Source organism: Pelobates fuscus, chromosome 2 (assembly GCF_036172605.1).
Source record: "Pelobates fuscus isolate aPelFus1 chromosome 2, aPelFus1.pri, whole genome shotgun sequence".
NCBI classification, from domain to species: Eukaryota; Metazoa; Chordata; class Amphibia; order Anura; family Pelobatidae; genus Pelobates; species Pelobates fuscus.
This window is the reverse complement of record NC_086318.1, coordinates 79,640,550-79,661,057: the sequence shown is the minus strand read 5'-3', so window position 1 is coordinate 79,661,057 and position 20,508 is coordinate 79,640,550. Positions and strand designations below refer to the sequence as shown.

Genomic DNA, 20,508 nt, shown 5'->3' with positions numbered 1-20,508 from the left:
AACAATGAAGACATGCAAAATAGTATTAAGGAAAATGATCACATGAATTCAGATCCCAAGAATAAACATCTTTCAAATCTGACAAATCTGACAATTACTGACAACAGTACGGTAACTCAGCTTGACTCTCAAGCTTAAGCAAAGAGTAAATAAACATACAATAAAAAAAAAAAAATTAGGAATGATGGCCTAGCACAAGCAGTTAGATTAAGACATCAAATTATGGGTAACCTGGAATGGCATCAGAAACCCTTGCCCATTGAAAAAAAAATAGTCCCATAATGCTCCCCACGCTAATCCCACGCTGGGAGGTGCGGTGGTGCCATGGCTCGTGTGAGCGATAGTTGAGTATCCCGCAATTATTATGCCTAAAACCAAAAAGCCCACAGGTTGCCACACAAGTCAGCACTCCGTGCCTCACAGATCCATCGCTCCAGGCGTAGGGATCCGTCCCTGTGTTGTGCTTTCGGTTCCACTGGCTATGTGAGCTGCGCAGAGGGTGGGAGCCCTTTGTAGCCTGCTCCTGTAGAAGGTCATCGGGTCCGGTGCGCCCTTGGGAGGTTTTCCCGTGAGCTGGGTAAGAGATACCCCTTCGGGTCTGGGGCAGGTGAGTAGGTGGGCATAGGTGGTGGGTGCTGTATATCAGGAAAACCTTGTTCTTGTTGGCTCTTCCTAGCTTCAAGTTTCTGCCAAAATGCCATGCAGAGCTTGTTAAAGGCATCAAGAGAGTCCTGTATGGGTCTCTTAGTGTGCGCTTCATGCTTCAGCACGTGCTGGCTTATGTCGGTAGCCATTTTGTGTGTAGGACAGAGTTACAGTAGAGAGCTAGACAGCTAGTTTGTAGACACGGGAGTCCCCAGGCAGGTCAGTGGGGACCGGGATATCCCCTACCGGTCTAAAGTGGGGGTGACAGGGCTTTGAGAGTACCACAGACTACTTTGAAGCAGAACTTCGGCCGCCCCCTTGCAAATAAGGTCCCACCCCTTGCAGGTTTGGCCCCGCCCCAATCACTTACTTTTTAACAAATCGAATAAGTTAGTAAAAAATATAAAAAATGTCTATAAATTTGTTTGTTTTGTTTTTTTTTGTTGCCTTACTATAAAAGAGAATACGTCCTTATAATCTTAATTTTCACAGGCGTCCTGGCAGCCCGATGTGTGTTTGTTGCAGTTTGGGAAGGATCTTAAGAAGAGCTACACTGGCGGCATCATCTTGGAACTAAACAAATTTTTACTGGGTCTGGAATTAACACAGGAGAACCTCCTGCAACCTGACACCTCTCCGTTCCGAGCTGATGATGACACAAACTGTTCAGTGTCGTCCATAGAAGAAGATTTTCTGACCGCTTCCGAACAGCTAGAGGAAGACAGTGAGACGGAAAATAAAAGAGGTAGGTGACCTTGAACGCAAAGAGCTTATTCTGCCATCAGATAATAACTCTTGAAGGTTACTCCTTTTGAATGAGTCACATTTAATAAGTATACCCCCTATAATGCTAACCAAAAGGGTTATTCTCTAAAGGACAAACTGCAGTCAACTGGAAAAAAGAATTGCATAATGAAGCGTAAGCAGACAGGCTAAGGACCACTTTATCAGATACGCATGAATGTGAACATCAGAGATATTTCAAAGTCTAGCTGTTACTCTATCACACTGTTCCTTTGCGTATTTAGAACCAATATTCTGTAGCATCTTCAATGTAGGTGATACAATATTTATGAGTTTAGGAACTGATCTCACTGGCATAAAACCTTGAGAAAAGTTCAATAAATAAATCAAAGGTAAAAGTTAAAATGAAAGACAAGATGACGCTCATGTGGCAATTCATTACTTTCCCCCCAAAAAAACACAAAAAAATAGGTTTAACTAGTTCGCTCGCATTAAATGTTACTAGTACTGTTTGTTCAGACGTAATTACTGCATTGATGGCATAGCAGTTTTTAAAAAAATAAGCTAATTAGTGCATATATTCTGAAAAAAATAATAATTAGAAATGGAGAATTATCAGTTGGTCTGCACTATCCATAAACACACATTAACACAGAAAATAAGCCACTAAATATTGTAACCCTATAAACCTATGAGAATTAATTAAAAAGCCCATCTATAATGCACTGAAATAAGGATATAAAAACTCACGTACATTTCTTGCCTGCCTCTGGGTCCTAAAGCTCTTTACATCTTTTGAGGTTTGTAAAACACAGAACTAACTCACCATTTGAACATTAACAGTCTCAATGATCCTCTGAAAGAGAGAGCTTGTTTCCCACCTTGTTGGCAAGTAGCTGATGTAAGCTGTGACTATTAACAACAGCCAGTAGGTAGTTAATGCACCTGCTAATTACTGACTAGTTTAAGTATCAGTAGCCCACTTCCCCCCTATGCATCTTCATCTGTGTGTCTCATAACCACCTTTTGAATTTCTTACCCCCTTTAGTGTATTTTATCCCCCCTTGTGTGTCGTTTACAATCCCCTTGTGTATCTCTTTCTTTCCCCCAGCCCCTTTCTGCCTGTTTATTTCCCCCAGCCCCTTTCTGTGGCTCTTTCTTCCCTCCAGCCCCTTTCTGTGGCTCTTTCTTCCCTCCAACCCCTTTCTGTGGCTCTTTCTTTCCCCCAGCCCCATTCTGTGGCTCTCTCCCCATGGTTTAACATGCCATGATATTTGCTTTAGGTTTTCCATGTAATGTCATATTGCTAACATATCATTTTCCTGTAGGGTGTATAGGTAGTTAGCAGTTGTTAAAGAGATACAATAGGCTTCAAAACAACTTTATGAAGCAGTTTTAGTGTATAGATCATGCCCCTGCAGTCCCATTGCTACATGCTCTGCCATTTAGGAGTTAAATCACTTTTGTTTCTGTTTAAGCTGCCCTAACCATACCTTCCTTCTCAAGGACCCACAAAGCCTATATAAAAAAAAAAATTCAATCAGGTCTCAACTTACGTTAGATGTTTTTATCTCCTGCTCTATAAATTGAACTTTACTCACACACAGAAGGCTTGGAAATTTAGAAGAAGAATTTATTGACAGAGCAGGAAATAAGAAAGTTTAAATAAAACAGAATGTGCAATGAAGTGAAACATTAGTTGTTTCTTTACAGGAAGTGTTTAGGAAGGCTGTGTAAGTCGCGTGCAAGGAGGTGTGACTATGGCTGCATAATCAAAGATAGTTAACTCCTAAATGGCAGCTGCAGGGGCATGATCTATACACCAAAACTGCTTCTTTAAGCTAAAGTTGTTTTGGTGTCTATAGTGTCCCTTACCTATGACTTATTTGCATCAGACCAGAGGCCGGTGTTATGTTATGAGTGTTAGCAGCAAGTAACAGTAGCAACAGGGTTGTAAACCAGTCAGAAAGCATTGGGAACTGTTAGCCGCTACTTAGCAACTGGCTTTAAGAAGTGGCAGCCAGTAACTTCTTGCTTCTACTGGTGAAATTTTGTAGTGAGTAAACGTCTGGCTGGTAAAGAGTAATAACAAGACTTGAAATGAGCCGTTGTATCTATATTGCCAAGACACACATTACATACACAAAATGCACATTTACACGCCTATGGGGGCCTTTAATTAAAATAAACTGTTCCCAAAGAGCACACACTGTTAGAAACATTCCTGCATATACGAAGTACCACGCACACAGCAGGCAAATAGTCAACGCAATTGCAAAATGCATCTTTTTCCACATTGAGTTCCAGTTGATTTACAGGATCCGTGACACTTTGGGGACACGCCTCCTCATCCTAGCATAGTGTGGGGAATTCTAACTCTTTTTTTTTTTTTTTTTTACTTTTTTTATCACCAATGACTGCTGATTAAATTTTTTATCCTTTATTTATATTCTTTACTGTTAAACAGTTCAAGTATGTATGACAATAAGCATCTGTGGCAACGTATCTGCTATTAGATCACTGTCTACACAATATATTGGGATCCTACACTCTTCCCACTTCCATCACTGTATATGAAAGTACCTCTCACTCTTTCTACTGGCCTCCTCGATTTTTCCCAGTTCTAGCATTTATCCCAGATATAAGAATGTTTTCAATTGATAGAAGTGAAAATAATAGGTATCTGACACAAGAGCATTGATGCTCTAGATCACTGGTTCCAAACCCAGTCCTCAAGTACCAGTCCAGGACTTAGGGATTACCATGTTGTGTCTAAAGTGTTTTTTTTTTCTTTTTCTAAAAACACCTTAGCTACACCTTAGAGTAATCCCTAAACCCTGGACTGTTAGGGGGTACTTGAGGACTTTGTTGGGAACCACTGCTCTAGATTCTCCCAGCATTGCAAGACACTAATTATCTGTCACTTTATACTGACATTATAGATTATCCAAACTTCAAGCAATGCATAATGTCATCATTAAACATCTGTCATTCTCTATTGAAGGTCAAGTGCAGGGGTAGGCAACCTTCGGCACTCCAGATGTTGTGGACTACATCCCTCATAATGCTCTTACTCCCATAATGCTGCAAAGCATCATAGGAGGTGTAGTCCAAAACATCTGCAGTGCTGAAGGTTGCCTGTGCCTGGTCTAGTGGCTTCTCATTTCTCATTTTCTCATGATAAACATCTGTCACGCTTTGTACTTACCTTGTCGATCAGGGGTAGGCAATCTTTGGCATTCCAGATGTTGTGGACTACATCTCCCCTGATGCTTTGCCAGCATTATGGAGTAAGAGGTTTATGGGAGATGTAGCCCACTATATCTAAAGTGATGAATGTTGCTCACCCCTGTTCCAGATCCTTAATAAACAATAGATTATATACATATATACATATTTACATTATTCAGTTTATTTTTGTCTTTAATTTCAGAGCTTCCTGAGCATCCTGGTGAGAAAATTATCCAAAAAACAGGTGAAAGTCTGCAGAATAAAAAATGCAGAGTAGGGCATCACAGAAAGGCAAGCCATATTCAAAGAAGCCATGAAGTTACTGACAGCAATGCTTTCGTTGTGGAAGCTCAGATGAAGACCAGTGAAAGATTGCATTTAGCTGCAGAGAAGGACTGGCAAAGAACAGAATGGACAAGTGATTATCAGGGTAGAAGACCTTCATTGCAGAGTGGAAGCAGAGAGGAAATCATGAACTGTGGTAATGGACGGAGTAAAAGTGTTCCAGAACTGTTCAACAGCAGAGTTCTGGATGAAAAAAATAAATTCTGCAAAAACCAACAATCTAAGGTATGTACAGCTGGCAATGTCACGGACTCTTTTGATGACCCTGCAACAACAGGACAGTATGCAACAAACCTGGCTGAGTGTGTCTTGCAGGATGCATTTATCAGGCTGTCCCAAACTGACACTTCTTTCGCCAAGGAGGCAGCTGTCAGTATCTCAGCGAATAACTATAGGCTTTCTGGAGTCATACCAAACAAAGGTTCTCCTGTGACCTCTCATCCATGGAATGAGCTTCCTAAAATTGTGATCGTGCAGAGCCCAGACAGCTGTGATAATCCAACAGAGTGGGTGGATGAGTCTCACTGGCAGGAACAGGAGAATCTAAAAACTGATTTGGAACATTGGTCAAGTGAAGATGGTTCTAGTGGCTTCACGCAGAGCACATTGGAGATGGCCTTAGCTTGTGCTGCCTCAGTTATTGGAACCATCTCCAGCCCTCATACTGCAGATAAATTTAAAGTGGAACATGATATAAACATAAATACAGATGAAAAGAATGGCAGTGAACAAGACATTGCAGAAACTGCAGGATTTCCAAGTATTGTTCCAGTAGAAGAATATTCTGTTCCATCTGCGTTGTGCGGAATGACTCAAGTGGCAAGTGCAGTAGCTGTCTGTGGTTTAGGAGATCAGAAACAAGCAGTTTATCCTGCCACATCCAGTGTTCTGTTGGCTGCAGCTGACACATCTGCAGCAGTTACACTGCACTGTAGCCTAGCACTTGGTAGCAGTATGGAGAACCTCAAAGACTGCATCGCAAAGGTTCTGCTTAAGGAAGCAGCCGTGGTATTAACAAGCCCCAACACATACAAAAATGTTGGCGAGTTCATCGAATCTATGAAAGAAAGGCTACTGAGCAGTGTAAGCTCTTCAAAACTGACCCATGTGGATGATGTTATTAATCATGACCTGGCACACAATCTTTCAGATACAATTTTAAGGCATTCTGCGGAAGAAGCCAGCAAGAGATTACAGGGTACAGATAGCCATATCTGTGCCAAATCCCAATCTGCCTTTGTGACAAGCACCACTGAGCTATTGTTTAATGTGATGCATTTTACCTGCAAGAAAATGAGTGATCTTTTACAGTCAAGTGACTTACCGTTTGACCTGGAAGACAAAAGCAAAGGGGCAAACTCAAAGAATGAAGAGATGCACCTTCATGACCTGGTTGATTCATCACTGGTTCACACGACATTGGGCCAATGGCATCAGAGACAGTTAAATGAGGTCAAGAATGAACTTAATTCAAATAAACCCCCCCAGTCTGATGAGAATGATGTAAAAGCACCTCCAACAGAACAGGTTTGCAACAACAGCCAACTAGAAGTGCATGTGAAGACACCTTGCAGTAAACAATACCTAAAAAGGGAAAGTTACAGGCTTCACCATAATGAACACAGAGTTGCCAGAGAGAGCATTCTCACTGCCGACGAGTGCAAATATTCCATCTCCACTACTGTCCAAGGATGGATGGAAGGGTTTAATAATGGAAGCCAAGAAAAGCCAAGCTTTGAGGGTAGTGCGTCCAAAGACTTCCCATCAAATTTGAATGCACTGAGTAATTATATGTTGCACCCATCTCAAGCAGCTATTACACTTAAACAGTCTGCTAAAAATTACTGTTTGACAGATTTTGCAGATGATCTAGCAGAAACTGTTGTCTCAATGGCCACTGAAATGGCTGCTATTTGCCTGGAAAATTCTAATGGGAAGCAGCCATGGTTTTGCGCCTGGGCGAAGGGGAGTGAGTGCTTGATGACTTCATGTCGAACAATAAAAAGGAAAAAAGATGGGTCATCTGGTGGAGCTGTGGTGCGGCGACACAGGCCACCACGGCTCAGTGAAATAAAAAAGAAGACAGATGAACATCCTGAACTGAAAGAAAGATTAATGAACCGAGTGGTCGATGAGTCTATTAACCTTGAGGACACCTCAGATCCAGTCAGTGCATTTGCCAATGAAGTGGCCTCAAAAATTCTGACTCTGAAAGAGTCATCAGTTGTAGATCTGTGGCAAGGGCAAAATGTATCAAGAAACAGATTATACTGTGAAAGATTGAATAGAGGCAAAGCATCAAGCTATGAAAGTATCCCTGAGGAAGACATGGATGCGAAGAATCTTCTCAACACACTAGGCCCTGGAAGCTTTCTAGGACAACCATCTAGTAGGACAAGTTCTGTGTCTAAGCAGTCTAGCTGTGAGAGCATCACAGACGAGTTTTCAAGGTTTATGGTTAACCAAATGGAAAACGAGGGAAGGGAGTTTGAACTTTTATTGGACTATTATGCTGGAAAAAATGCAAACAATATCTTAAACTCTGCATTGCAACAGGTCTCCAGGAGAAACAGCCACTTGAATGTGAAATCAACCTGCCTTTCCAAGCAGTCAAGTACAGAAAGCATCACAGAGGAGTTCTATCGATATATGCTAAAGGAAATAGACAAGGAAAGCAGGGATGTAAAAAACAGGAATACAGCAGAATGGACAAGCAGTCTAATGCCTCCCCCATCACGCACACCATTTTGCTTCCGCCAGTCTTCAATGCCTTGTAACAGATCTTCAAGTGCACGCTTAACTGTAAACACTCCTGTGAAAGCAAACTCTCTAGATGGGTTTGCAAGAAGTGGTTCACAAGATTTCCTCCATCTACAGCCGGTCAATAGCATTTCTTCAACAAACCTCTGCAAGTCAGACTCATGCTTGTACCAAAGGGGCCATACTGATCAAGCCACCGACATGTTAATACATGAGACATGGTCAAGTTCTATTGAGGCGTTAATGCGCAAGAACAAAATCATAGCAGACAGCGTAGATGACGAAGAAGCAGAACCTTCACCCAAGGGTTCACCAGCACATGTGGACAGTTACGCCAACAAACTGGCTGCTGACATTGTTCAGAGTGGTAAATCTATAATTGTTCTACAAGATTCCTTTGAAAGCACAAGTAATGGAAACTCTAGCTGTAAAAGTTTACCCTTGAGTCCATGCAAACATGCAGATAGAAGCAGCTTTGAGACAGACACTTTAATACCAAACAAATCTCGTCCTGTTTGCCAGCCTGGTCTCTCCACTGGTTCAAGGGAGGTACCTGTCATACAGATAGAAACAGATCAAAGAGAAGAGTCAGAAGAAGAGGGGAAGGGAAATAAAAGGGACAATCTTCTTTCCAAAGACTCTTTAAAGCAAAGTGTTGAGAGATGTATCTCCTCATCAGCAGGAGTCAGGTATGTGATTACATCAAGGCAGATGTCAGTACAACCTTTTACCACAATAGTTTATTATTAATATTTAACTTGTTTAATTTCACAAATAAACTAGCGTATTCAGACAAGTATATTTTGACAATGGGCACCTTTATATATGATTCATATTGTTACTTTGCAATCTAGCATTCTTTGCAAGTGACTTATTTCTCAAAAGGTAGCAGACAGTGTCTGATCACTCTACCAATATCTGACAACAACGATATTTCACAAGTGCTTATAAATGAGTGCTTCTTTTCTGCGACCTAATGTAAGCTTAAATTACATAGACGCTAAGATGAATTAACTTCAAAATTACCCTATGTGTAATGGCTTAAAAAAGGACACAAAAAGACAGGTTCGTGATCAGTATACAAAGAGGAAGGAAAGCCAGTAAGGAATTAACAGAAATTGTAGAGAGTGACACAGGATGCTGCTATCCTTGAAATGTGTGCCAGTGTGTGTGAAGGTGCTGGAAAAATGAGTTCAGGTCTAGAATTTGTGAAGTACAATGAATCACCTAGTTACCTGTTCTGAAGCGTCTACAATTGGTCTACAATTGGTAGAATAAGCAGGAGGTAGGAGATATTGTTGCAATGAATACAAATCTGTTGCCAGGACCCTGAATAACAAACTGTCCGCTGTTTCCCTGGTACTTGTATTACACATTTCTTGGACCTGGGACTTGGACTTGGGTTTTAAATTTAGACTAAAAGCAGCGCTTTGTTAGGGAAATTGAGTGAAGAGAGGAAGGGAATGAGATTAAAACATGTGTATTGTGTCATGTATGTAAGATAGCAACCTTAAGGGGAAACTGTCACTTCTTACATCTTTGAATAAAACAGCTAAATTGTCTACAACTTGTGTCATCTTTTTAAATGAGATGCATCAATTTATTTTAAATTTATATTAAAACTTTAACAAATTACAACATAATCTAGTTCAGACAAGGCAAGGTCAGGGCAAACAATGCAAATGAGAAGTTGAAATAGAAACATTGTTTCATTTCCCCACCTCCCCAGGACAGAGCTTATAACAATAGCTGGAAGATGGAGGTACCCAGTTGCAGGATAAACAGGTGTGAATTAGACTTGTGCAAAAAATGGTTTGGGACATTTTGTCCAAATCAGATTCACTCATATTTGTTAAATATAGGGATAAGTAAGTATAATATTAAAAATACAAGGACATGTCTGCGTCCCTTTAAATGTCTGATTCTAAGAGCAACGAGAGTTGTATTGATTGAAAAATGAAGAATGACATTTAATTGGCATAACTGAATCTTTGTGGGGTAATATTGGTGACTTTGCAGTTAATTTAGTTGGTTTCAAAGGGCGTAGTATGCTTATAAACATTTATAAATAATAAATTGAGTTTATGACTGATTTTGCAACTCTTCTTGGCCATTTTACAGATAGAACTAAAGCTGGATATATTATCACAGCTGACTGCATTGTAAATAAAATCTTATATCTGACTATTTTTAGGGAAACAAACTGCACACACCACAAGAGCAGGTGCAACTATCTGGATCCCTTAGTAACTGAACATTAATTACAGATGCTTTGGATGTGACAGCTTAGTTGTAGGCTTTATTCCCAGATATGAGCCACATTCAGACACCTCATGGTGAGAGCTAGACAGATCCTTTATTTAGACATCTTTAGATCAGGTTTTTGTTTTCTTCATCGTTCTCCTAGAAACCTATTTTGTCTGAATCATTTGTCTGTGTGGATACAACTCTTGATAGCACTAGTGTTCAATCAAAACTGGTGGAGAACAGGTTGAGAAGGTACTTTTCACATTTTAGAAGTCATAGCAAAAATCGAAATATTCTGGAGCATTGATGTCCAGGAAAAGCTAGAATTATTTTGGCTGCAGAAGCTCAGTCCAATTATTTTGCTAATTCAGGAACTGTTAAAGCAAACAATTCCTAGATTTTACTAGTAACATGACGTAAAGTCATGATTTTATTAAAGACACGGAGGCGAGTATTATGCAATATCTCTTTCTTTATTTCCTCAGCAGCAAAGATAGAGGAATATAAATATTATCAAAATGAAAGAAAAAACTGTACAGGCATAACGAGTAGCCAATCACATAACAGAGGAAGTAGCTATATAAGTCCTGTGTCTCCCACAATCCCCCTCTTTCTTGCGCAACCGAAGACCAGGTAAGATAAACGATGTCCCACTTGATCCAAACAGGAAACGGGAAACAAAACGAGAACTTCAAGCTAAAAAAGATAGAAAAATATGGTAATTTCCAAACTCAAACTGTAGACTTACCAAACATAAACGTGAGGGATCAACATGAAACATGATTCTGAAATAGAATATATACATGATTTAGAAATCAATATAAAACTGTCAAATCATCTAAGCATGATAAAAACTACACAGTACAAAAAACATGAACTCAATACAGACCCAATTGCCCACGTACTTGTATTGTATTGAAGCATCTCCAATCCCAAATCCACACCGGGAGGGTGGGAGGGAATAATACTCGCCTCCGTGTCTTTAATAAAATCATGACTTTACGTCATGTTACTAGTAAAATCTAGGAATTTTATTAAAGACACGGAGGCTCCTATTATGCAAGTTCAAAGCTGTGCTATCACCTGAGATGCGACGTGTTCAATTGGTCTGAAATAGAAGTCTCTGAAGGTCGACTCTCGGGACCAGTCCGCTGCGCGCATGATGTCCTCTAGGCGGCAACCAACTGTGGATGCCTTCGAGGCCATAGCACCCCTTACAGAATGAGGCGTAAAGACAGATGTGTCTATACCCGCTAGGGATAAAAGCCAACGAATCCAACGCGCCAGCGTCGGAGTCGATACTGGGCGATGAGGAGCCTTAAACGAAATGAATAGGGGATGGCGTTCAGATGAGCGCACCGCACGTGTAGCCTCTAGATAGGCCTTCAAACAATCCACCGGGCAGAGCGCCGGACACAACGGGAATCTAGGATATACGAAGGATTTGGACGCCGACTTAGTTCTCCTAGATATGGTGAAAGTAACGCCATCCGGCGTAAACACAAAGGCACCCCAGTCAAGAGCCCTAACATCGGAGACTCTCTTACAAGAGACCAGGCAAAACAGCATAACCATCTTGGAGGATAGTTGTTTAAGAGTCAAGTCCTGGTTAGGGTACCAATCCGACAGAAAACGCAACACAATGTTGACGTCCCAAAATGTCGAAAACCGCGACCTAGGCGGACGGACGAAGCGAATACCCTTGAGAAGACGGCATACAAAAGGATGTTTGCCGATGGGTACACCTTCCAAACCACCATGACCGGCCGATATGGCCGATCGAAAAACATTGATAGTCCTGTACGCCTTGCCTGAGTCGAACAGGGCTGTAAGAAACCCCAGTATCAAATGGAGAGGGGCAGATATGGGATCCACTGCCCGTTCCATGCACCAATCAGACCAAGACTTCCATGCAGCTCGGTAAGCTGATCGTGTGCCCGGAGCCCAGGCGTTATCGAGGAGCAAGAGAGTCGACTGTGGAACGTCAGGGACAAGCCAGCGTCCCCTGAAAGGAACCATGCTACCAGGGGCAACTGGTGCTGGAGCACCAATTCGTGCGAGTTCCCATCCGGATCCAGAAGGAGGTCCTGGAAGTTCGGCAACAGACGAGGGAAGTCTATGGACAACTCCATCAGACGAGGGAACCACGGCCGTGATCTCCACAGAGGGGTGATCAGGGTCAGACGACAGTCGTGACGAACCAGCTTCGAGATCGTACGAGCGATCATGTTGAATGGGGGAAAGGCATACAGGTGGCCTGGAGGCCATTCTTGAAGAAAGGAATCCGTCGCCACTGCCGCCGGGTCCGGTCTCCAACTGAAGAACCTCGGTAACTGAGTGTTCAGTCGAGATGCGAACAGGTCCATCTCGAACCGACCCCACAGCCTGTTTAAGCTTTGGAAGACCGAGGCGTGCAAATGCCAGTCTCCCGAGTCTCTCAAATGTCTGGAGTTCCAATCCGCACCTGAATTGTCCAGACCCGGAATGTGTTCCGCCGTCACCGAGACGTTGTTTAGGAGGCAGAACTGCCAAAAGTCCTTCGCCAGCAGAGCCAACATTTTGGACTTGGTTCCGCCCAAGTGATTTATGTATCGGACTGCCGATACGTTGTCCAATTTGAGGAGAACACAACAGTTCGCCTTTCCAGGGGTAAGGCTGCGAATCGCAAAGGCCCCCGCCAGGAGTTCCAGGCAGTTGATGTGTAACGACTTCTCTGCGTCGGACCATCTGCCCCCCGTGGAGATGTCGCCACAACGAGCCCCCCAGCCGTGCAAGCTGGCATCTGATTCTATGACCACGTCCGGAACGGAACCGAAAATTGCTTTTCCGTTCCAGGCTTCCATGTGTGCCAACCACCATACCAGCTCGTCTCTGGACTCCTCGTCCAGACAAAGTCGGGATTCGTACGATCGACCCGAACGTAGGTGTGACCCCTTGAGCCGTTGGAGAGCCCGGTAATGTAAGGGGCCTGGGAATATCGCCTGAATGGAGGAGGCCAGTAGGCCGATGATCCTCGCCAACTGCCGGACTGACAAGTCCGAAGCGCGAAGAGCTCGACGGAGCTCCTTCTGGATGGCTTTTATCTTGGATTCTGGTAAGTACAGGAACTGCCGCACGGAATCCACCTGGAACCCCAGGAACTCCATAGACTGGGCGGGTGTCAGGACCGACTTGTCCCAGTTTACCAGAAAACCTAGGTTCTGTAAGAGGTTGATCGTCCAGTCTAAATGCAACTTCAGGCATTCCAACGACTGTGACATGATCAGGATGTCGTCCAGGTAAATAATTAGTCGAACCCCTCGGGTACGGAGGAACGACACCACCGGCTTCATAACCTTGGTGAAACACCAAGGAGCCGAGGAGAGGCCGAACGGAAGGCATGTAAAACGCCAACGCCGTCCGTGCCAGGTGAAGTGCAAGTAGTCCCTGGATTCTATCGCTATTGGAACCGTGAAGTACGCATCCTTCAGGTCCAATTTGGCCATCCAATCCGACTGTCTCAGAAGGTCTCTGAGACAATGGATGCCTTCCATCTGGAAATGTTGGTAGCGTAGGAAGGCGTTGAGAGGGCGAAGGTTTATCACTGGGCGGACACCGCCCCCTTTCTTGGGTACAAGGAAGAGATTGCTCGTAAAGCCTGGAGTGGCGAACGGCAATTCTTCGATGGCGCCCTTTGAGAACATCTCCGCGACTTCCGCGGAGATCATCGCGTCCTGCTCCCGTGGGAGGGACAATTCCCTGGGGGTATACGTTTGGACCGGCAGGGAAACAAAATCTAGTTGGTAACCCTTTACGCATTGCAGAACCCAAGCATCTGAGGTAATAACTGCCCACCTTGGGTAAAATAAGGCTAGCCTCCCCGCCACCCGAACCTGATCGAGAAGGGAAGAAGGGGTACTCACCATAAGGGCGTCTGCCCGACGACCCACCACGGGGGTATCTAGAGCCCCACGATCTCCCTCTAGCCGGGAAGAAAGGAGGCGTTTTCGGGTCCTGGAGCCCTCGAGAGGGGAAAAAGGAACCTCTGTTGGCCCTGAATGAGCCTCGGAAACCACGGCCGGGAGGACGGTTCCTGCTACGCCCGGCCCCACCGAAAACCTTGGGCGCGAAGACGCGCTTCATATTAGCTTGCGCCTTGTCAATAGCCGTAAAGGTTTTTACATAGGACCCCATGTCCTTCACAAAGGATGTGCCGAACAACATCCCCTCATCGGCTGAGTCAGGTTCAGCTACGGTCATAGCAGCCAGTTTAGGGTCTATTTTCAAGAGAATAGCCTTGCGTCTCTCGGAAGACATAGCCGTGTTGGCATTCCCCACAAGGCATATAGCTCGCTGGACCCACCCGATGGCCACATCCGTATCTAGGACTGAGTCGCCATTACGGGCTGCCTCAAGGAGCTCGTACAGCTTAGACAGGGGGCCCAGCGTATCCAGAATTTTATCCTGGCACCCTTTTAGGGAGTGATCAAGACCCTTTTTAGGCTTCCACCCAGACTTATTAAGAAATTGGGCAATCTGAGGGTCCACTTCAGGGGTCTTACAGGCAGCGCCAGGGAGGGAAGGTCGTGGGCATTCGGCACGCAATTTATTGCGGCCTTCCTTTGACAGAGGTGTGCGAATCCTCTTAGCCACATACTGGGCGATATGGTCCGGAGGGACCCATTCGGCAGACCGCGGGTGACGCAGGTCGTCCGGGTCAAACAGGGGGTTCCCCTGTGGGTCTAAAAGCCCTTTTTCATTATCCCCAGCGGGGTCTGGCACTTTTCTACGGGGGACGGCAGAGGACCCAGAAGGGGTGACACCCGTAAGGGGTTGATCCTCGCCAGACTCGTCCTCCCCATAGGAGTCATATTCCATAACATCGGAATCATTGTCCACACTCCGGTCGGTATCCGACCCATCATCCAGGGCTCTAGCCCGTTTCCACAATCTAGCCTTTTTAGCCCGGCCAGGGGCTCTTGTGCGCGTGGGATGCGCGCTATCTGCGACCGCCAGAGGCGTGTCAGTCATGACAGGCAAAGCCTGCATCGAGGAGTGGGACCTGAGATGTCTAGCCTTTGCCTTCGCCTTACGGGCACCCGGCACAGTTAGGGCAGGGGAAGGGGACCCCGCACCCAGGGGGTTAGGGGCAGCCATAGAAGGCAAGAGCACAGCCTGAAGTGACTGGGCAAAGGAGGATGAGACAGTCCCCATAGCGGAGGCAATAGCCTTTTCAAGGGAAGAAGCCATAGTAGCTTCTAACAAGGCCTGGAGTTCCTGAGAGGCCATAGCGCCCTCGGGATTATCTATCGAAAAATCCCCAGAGGGGACAGTAGGCCCATCTTTGCTATCCTGCATAGTGAGGTACAAGAGAACCAAAACTGAATACTAGAAAAATGGGTTGATTAACCCAGTAGAACAGAAAAAAGGGCTAAACCTGATCGTTGGTGTAGCGAGGGGACCCGTAGGAAAGGGACCGACCGCACGGCACAGCAGGGTGAAACGAAAGCTCGCCCAAAATGGCCGCCGCACGTGTCAGGGTGTGCCCGTGGACCGGCTCCAGGCGGGGGAAGGGGCGCGTGCACCTACCCGCGTGGGCAGCCCGCGAGAGGGGAAAACGAGCACACTCAGTCGCGTTCACAGGGAAAGGGCCACGCGGCTGAGATAGCGCCGAGAAGCGGCAACAGGGGCGGTAGGAGGGGAAAACCAGCCCGCGGCGGCGGGCAAAGCCTTTAGGGGAACCCCCAAATACACCAACGATGTAGGTACTAGTTAGTAATCAACGATAAATAAAAACGACAATAATGAAACAAAGCATAAGCAGAACATGAATTACAAGTAAATAAAATGCAATGAGTAGGAGAGCTCAAGTAAAATACTTAGCTGTCTGAGGAAGCAGCAAAGAAAGAGGGGGATTGTGGGAGACACAGGACTTATATAGCTACTTCCTCTGTTATGTGATTGGCTACTCGTTATGCCTGTACAGTTTTTTCTTTCATTTTGATAATATTTATATTCCTCTATCTTTGCTGCTGAGGAAATAAAGAAAGAGATATTGCATAATAGGAGCCTCCGTGTCTTTAATAAAATCCCCATGCATGCAGAAAAGAGTATGAAATTAAAGGCATCTTGTAGATATGTCCTCGGACTTGTACTCCTCAGACTTGAAAGAGTTCTTCAGATTGCTTCCTTCATGCGAAAATTAAACCAGTATGGGTTTTCTCATTTTCATAAATAAATTATGATAATAATGATTATCCACTTGTATCTGCATATGTGTATGTTTATGATGATTAATTTGTGCTCTATTCATGTTCCATGCTGTTTTTGTTTATTGCAGGGCTCACTACGGAAGAAATACTCCAGTTTTACCAGAAACAACAAGGTCGGAGGCCCTTACTCTGCTCAGCAGCAGTGAGGATAGCACGGGCAGCTGGTCACAGCTTGCAACCGAAGAGGAAATTCTGGAGGACACTAGCAGCTACCTGCAGCTGAGTGAAAGATCTGCGAGGTGAGCAACAGCGATCAGGAGATAACCTCCAACTATGGTTTGCTGCATGGGAAACCTATCCAGCAGAACTCAAATTAATGAGCAACCACCCATAGGTTGGAATGGAAACAGGACAGTTGGGAAGCTTCTTGTTGGCTGCCACTGGATTCCAGAATGGTCTTGTTAGTAATAGAAGAATGCTGTTGAGTTGGTTTGTCTAGTCAACCTCTGTCTAGCTGTGTAATAATTTAACAGAGCATATATATATATATATATATATATATATATATACATATATATACAGTTGCAAGAAAAAGTATGTGAACCCTTTGGAATTATATGGATTTCTGCACAAATTGGTCATAAAATGTGATCTGGTCATCATCTAAGTCACAACAATAGACAATCACAGTCTGCTTAAACTAATAACACACAAATAATTAAATTTTGCCATGTTTTTATTGAACACACCATGTAAACATTCACAGTGCAGGTGGAAAAAGTATGTGAACCCTTGGATTTAATAACTGGTTAAACCTCCTTTGGCAGCAAAAACTTCAACCAAACGTTTCCTGTAGTTGCAGATCAGACGTGCACAACGGTCCGGAGTAATTCTTGACCATTCCTCTTTACAGAACTGTTTCAGTTCAGCAATATTCTTGGGATGTCTGGTGTGAATCGCTTTCTTGAGGTCATGCCACAGCATCTCAATTGGGTTGAGGTCAGGACTCTGACTGGGCCACTTCAGAAGGCGTATTTTCTTCTGTTTATGCCATTCTGTTGTTGATTTACTTCTATGCTTTGGGTCATTGTCCTGTTGCAACACTCATCTTCTGTTGAGCTTCAGCTGGTAGGCAGATGGCCTTAAGTTCTCCTGCAAAATGTCTTGATAAACTTGGGAATTCATTATTCCTTCGATGATAGCAATCCGTCCAGGCCCTGACGCAGCAAAGCAGCCACAAACCATGATGCCCCCACCACCATACTTCACAGTTGGGATGAGGTTTTGATGTTGGTGTGCTGTGCCTCTTTTTCGCCACACCTAGTGTTGTGTGTTTCTTCCAAACAACTCAACTTTGGTTTCGTCTGTCGACAGAATATTTTGCCAGTACTGCTGTGGAACATCCAGGTGCTCTTGTGCAAACTGTAAACGTGCAGCAATGTTTTGTTTGGACAGCAGTGGCTTCCTCTGTGGTATCCACCCATGAAATCCATTCTTGTTTAGTGTTTTACGTATTGTAGATTCGCTAACAGGGATGTTAGCATTTGCCAGTGACTTTTGTAAGTCTTTAGCTGACACTCTAGGATTCTTCTTCACCTCATTGAGCAGTCTGCGCTGTGCTCTTGCAGTCATCTTTACAGGACGGCCACTCCTAGGGAGAGTAGCAGCAGTGCTGAACTTTCTCCATTTATAGACAATTTGTCTTACCGTGGACTGATGATGAACAGCAAGGCTTTTGGAGATACTTTTATAACCCTTTCCAGCTTTATGCAAGTCAACAATTCTTAATCGTAGGTCTTCTGAGAGCTCTTTTGTGCGAGGCATCATTCACATCAGGCAATGCTTCTTGTGAAAAGCAAACCCAGAACTGGTGTGTGTTTTTTATAGGGCAGGGCAGCTGTAACCAACACCTCCAATCTCATCTCATTGATTGGACTCCAGTTGGCTGACATCTCACTCCAATTAGCTCTTGGAGATGTCATTAGTCTAGCGGTTCACATACTTTTTCCACCTGCACTGTGAATGTTTACATGGTGTGTTCAATAAAAACATGGCAACATTTCATTCTTTGTGTGTTATTAGTTTAAGCACACTGTGATTGTCTATTGTTGTGACTTAGATGATGATCAGATCACATTTTATGACCAATTTGTGCAGAAATCCATATAATTCCAAAGGGTTCACATACTTTTTCTTGCAACTGTATATATATAAGGACCTAATATGCTTTTTATCTACATTGTTGTAAAGCCATCCCCTCAGAGAGTGGTTGTGACAGAGCTGAAAGTAGATGGCTAAATAGAGGAAAGGGAATTCACCCTCCAAGGAGATAATTATTTTTAAAAAAAATAGTATTTTAAGGGGGTCAAATGATGTTGTTTTGAAGCAAACATTTCTTATGCGTAGGGTCTGCAATGGAGACAGTTCTCTAAATGCCACAAAGGGTCTAACATCACCAAATATTGCTCACACAAAAGTTCATCCGATCTGCATGAGATTACCCATAAAAACTCACAAAAACGTGTCTTCTGCTAACAGCAATGGTAACAGCAGCACAGCCAGCAATGTGGGTGCTATGGAATTGGAGCTTTATTTGTAGGTTCCCTCACCGAGTCATACTGTAGAATTGTAAGTACAAATTATTCATGTGGGTCACTTAATAAAAAAAAAAAACTAAATACCTTCTGTTTCATTCATCATAAACACACATCTTTAACATATAATTGTTAAAGGGATACTCTAAGTACCAAAACATCTTTAACCTAATGAAGCAGTTTCAGTGTATAGATCATGCCCCTACATTCTCACTAATAAATTCTACTTCTTCTAGCAGTTAAATATTTTAGTTTCTCTTTATGCAGCCCTAGCTCCCCTGGCTGTGGCACACACAGGTTGCATGAAAAATGTTTTTATGTTCAATCAGATCTGACCGTTCAGTGTGTTTACTTTAGAAGTTCATATCCCCTGCTCTGTTAATTGAACTTTAATCACACACAAGAGGCTTCTGCAGGTTCTAACAGGCTAAAGGGTTACGCCAACATCCATGACCACTTCTCCTTTTAGAAGTGGTCATGGAGGAAGGAATCTGGCTGTTTAGTGTTTCTGCTTGAAACACTGAATATCCAGACCTTTTTACACTTGTGTTAGTGCTAGTTACAATCCTGGAACTGCCAAATGTTAATTCAGTGCATATTTTATGTTTGTTGTGAGCGCGCACTGCCCACTGATAATGGACATAATATGATACGTCACTTGCAGGCAGTGCTGTAAGCGCACATACAAGTGAAGCCGATGGACCTTAGAATTTGATGTTATTAGCCCTTCCTCCCTTCACTGGTGTGTTGGCAAATTAAAATGTTTCCTCCCTCAGCATCCAACAGTGCCATCAATTATAATGTTTCTCCCACCCTCCCTTTTTTATATTCCCACCACTTGTCCACGTACCAAGCACCCAAGTGTTAGATTCCTACCACCTGCTACCCCCTCCTTTCCCTCTCTCCTTTATAGTTCTGAAATGAGTGTGCTCCCTGTTCATGCATCCATGCCCAATCAATACTCTTCTATGACAAGCATTTGAATGGGCAGAAAGCAGGAAAAAAATTAGTGGTACCACATCAGGAGTGGTGTGGAAGAGAACCAGGAGAACTTGGCCCGGTAATGGATTTCAGGTAAGTTTTAATCAGTTTAATAACTTTTTTAAAAATAAAATTAGGGAAGCACCTAAAGAAAATTATAGTAACAACTTAATTAAGCACAAATATACACTGAACAAAATTATAAACGCAACACTTTTGTTTTTGCCCCCATTTTTCATGAGCTGAACTCAAAGATCTAAGACTTTTTCTTTGTACACAAAATGTCTATTTCTCTCAAATATTGTTCACAAATCTGTCTAAATCTGTGTTAGTGAGCACTTCTCCTTTGCCGAGATAGTCCATCCACTGCACAGGTGTGGCATATCAAGATGCTGATTACAGCATGATTATTGCAAAGATGTGCCTTAGGTTGGCCACAATAAAAGGTCACTCTAAAATGTGCAATTTTATCACACAGCACAATGCCATAGACGTCGCAAGTTTTGAGGGAACGTACAATTGGCATGCGGACTGCAGGAATGTCCACCAGAGCTGTTGCCCGTGAATTGAATGTTTATTTCTCTACCATAAGCCGTCTCCAAAGGCGTTTCAGAGAATTTGGTAGTACATCTAACCGGCCTCACAACCGCAGACCACGTGTAACCACACCAGCCCACGACCTCCACATCCAGCATCTTCACCTCCAAGATCGTTGAAGGTCAGCCACCTGGACAGCTGCAACAATCAGTTTGCATAACCAAAGAATTTCT

The 20,508-nt window shown here is 43.7% G+C and overlaps 1 protein-coding gene across 1 annotated transcript in view; it reads left to right on the top strand.

The window, feature by feature from the left end:
* SPHKAP (SPHK1 interactor, AKAP domain containing) overlaps positions 1–20,508 on the top strand; it is a 240,776-nt gene that overhangs the window by 203,029 nt on the left and 17,239 nt on the right. The window contains exons 6-8 of the mRNA XM_063442305.1: positions 1,138–1,390; positions 4,823–8,414; positions 16,292–16,462. Coding sequence (XP_063298375.1) covers positions 1,138–1,390; positions 4,823–8,414; positions 16,292–16,462 — 4,016 coding nt within the window. The remainder of the gene's footprint in view (positions 1–1,137; positions 1,391–4,822; positions 8,415–16,291; positions 16,463–20,508) is intronic.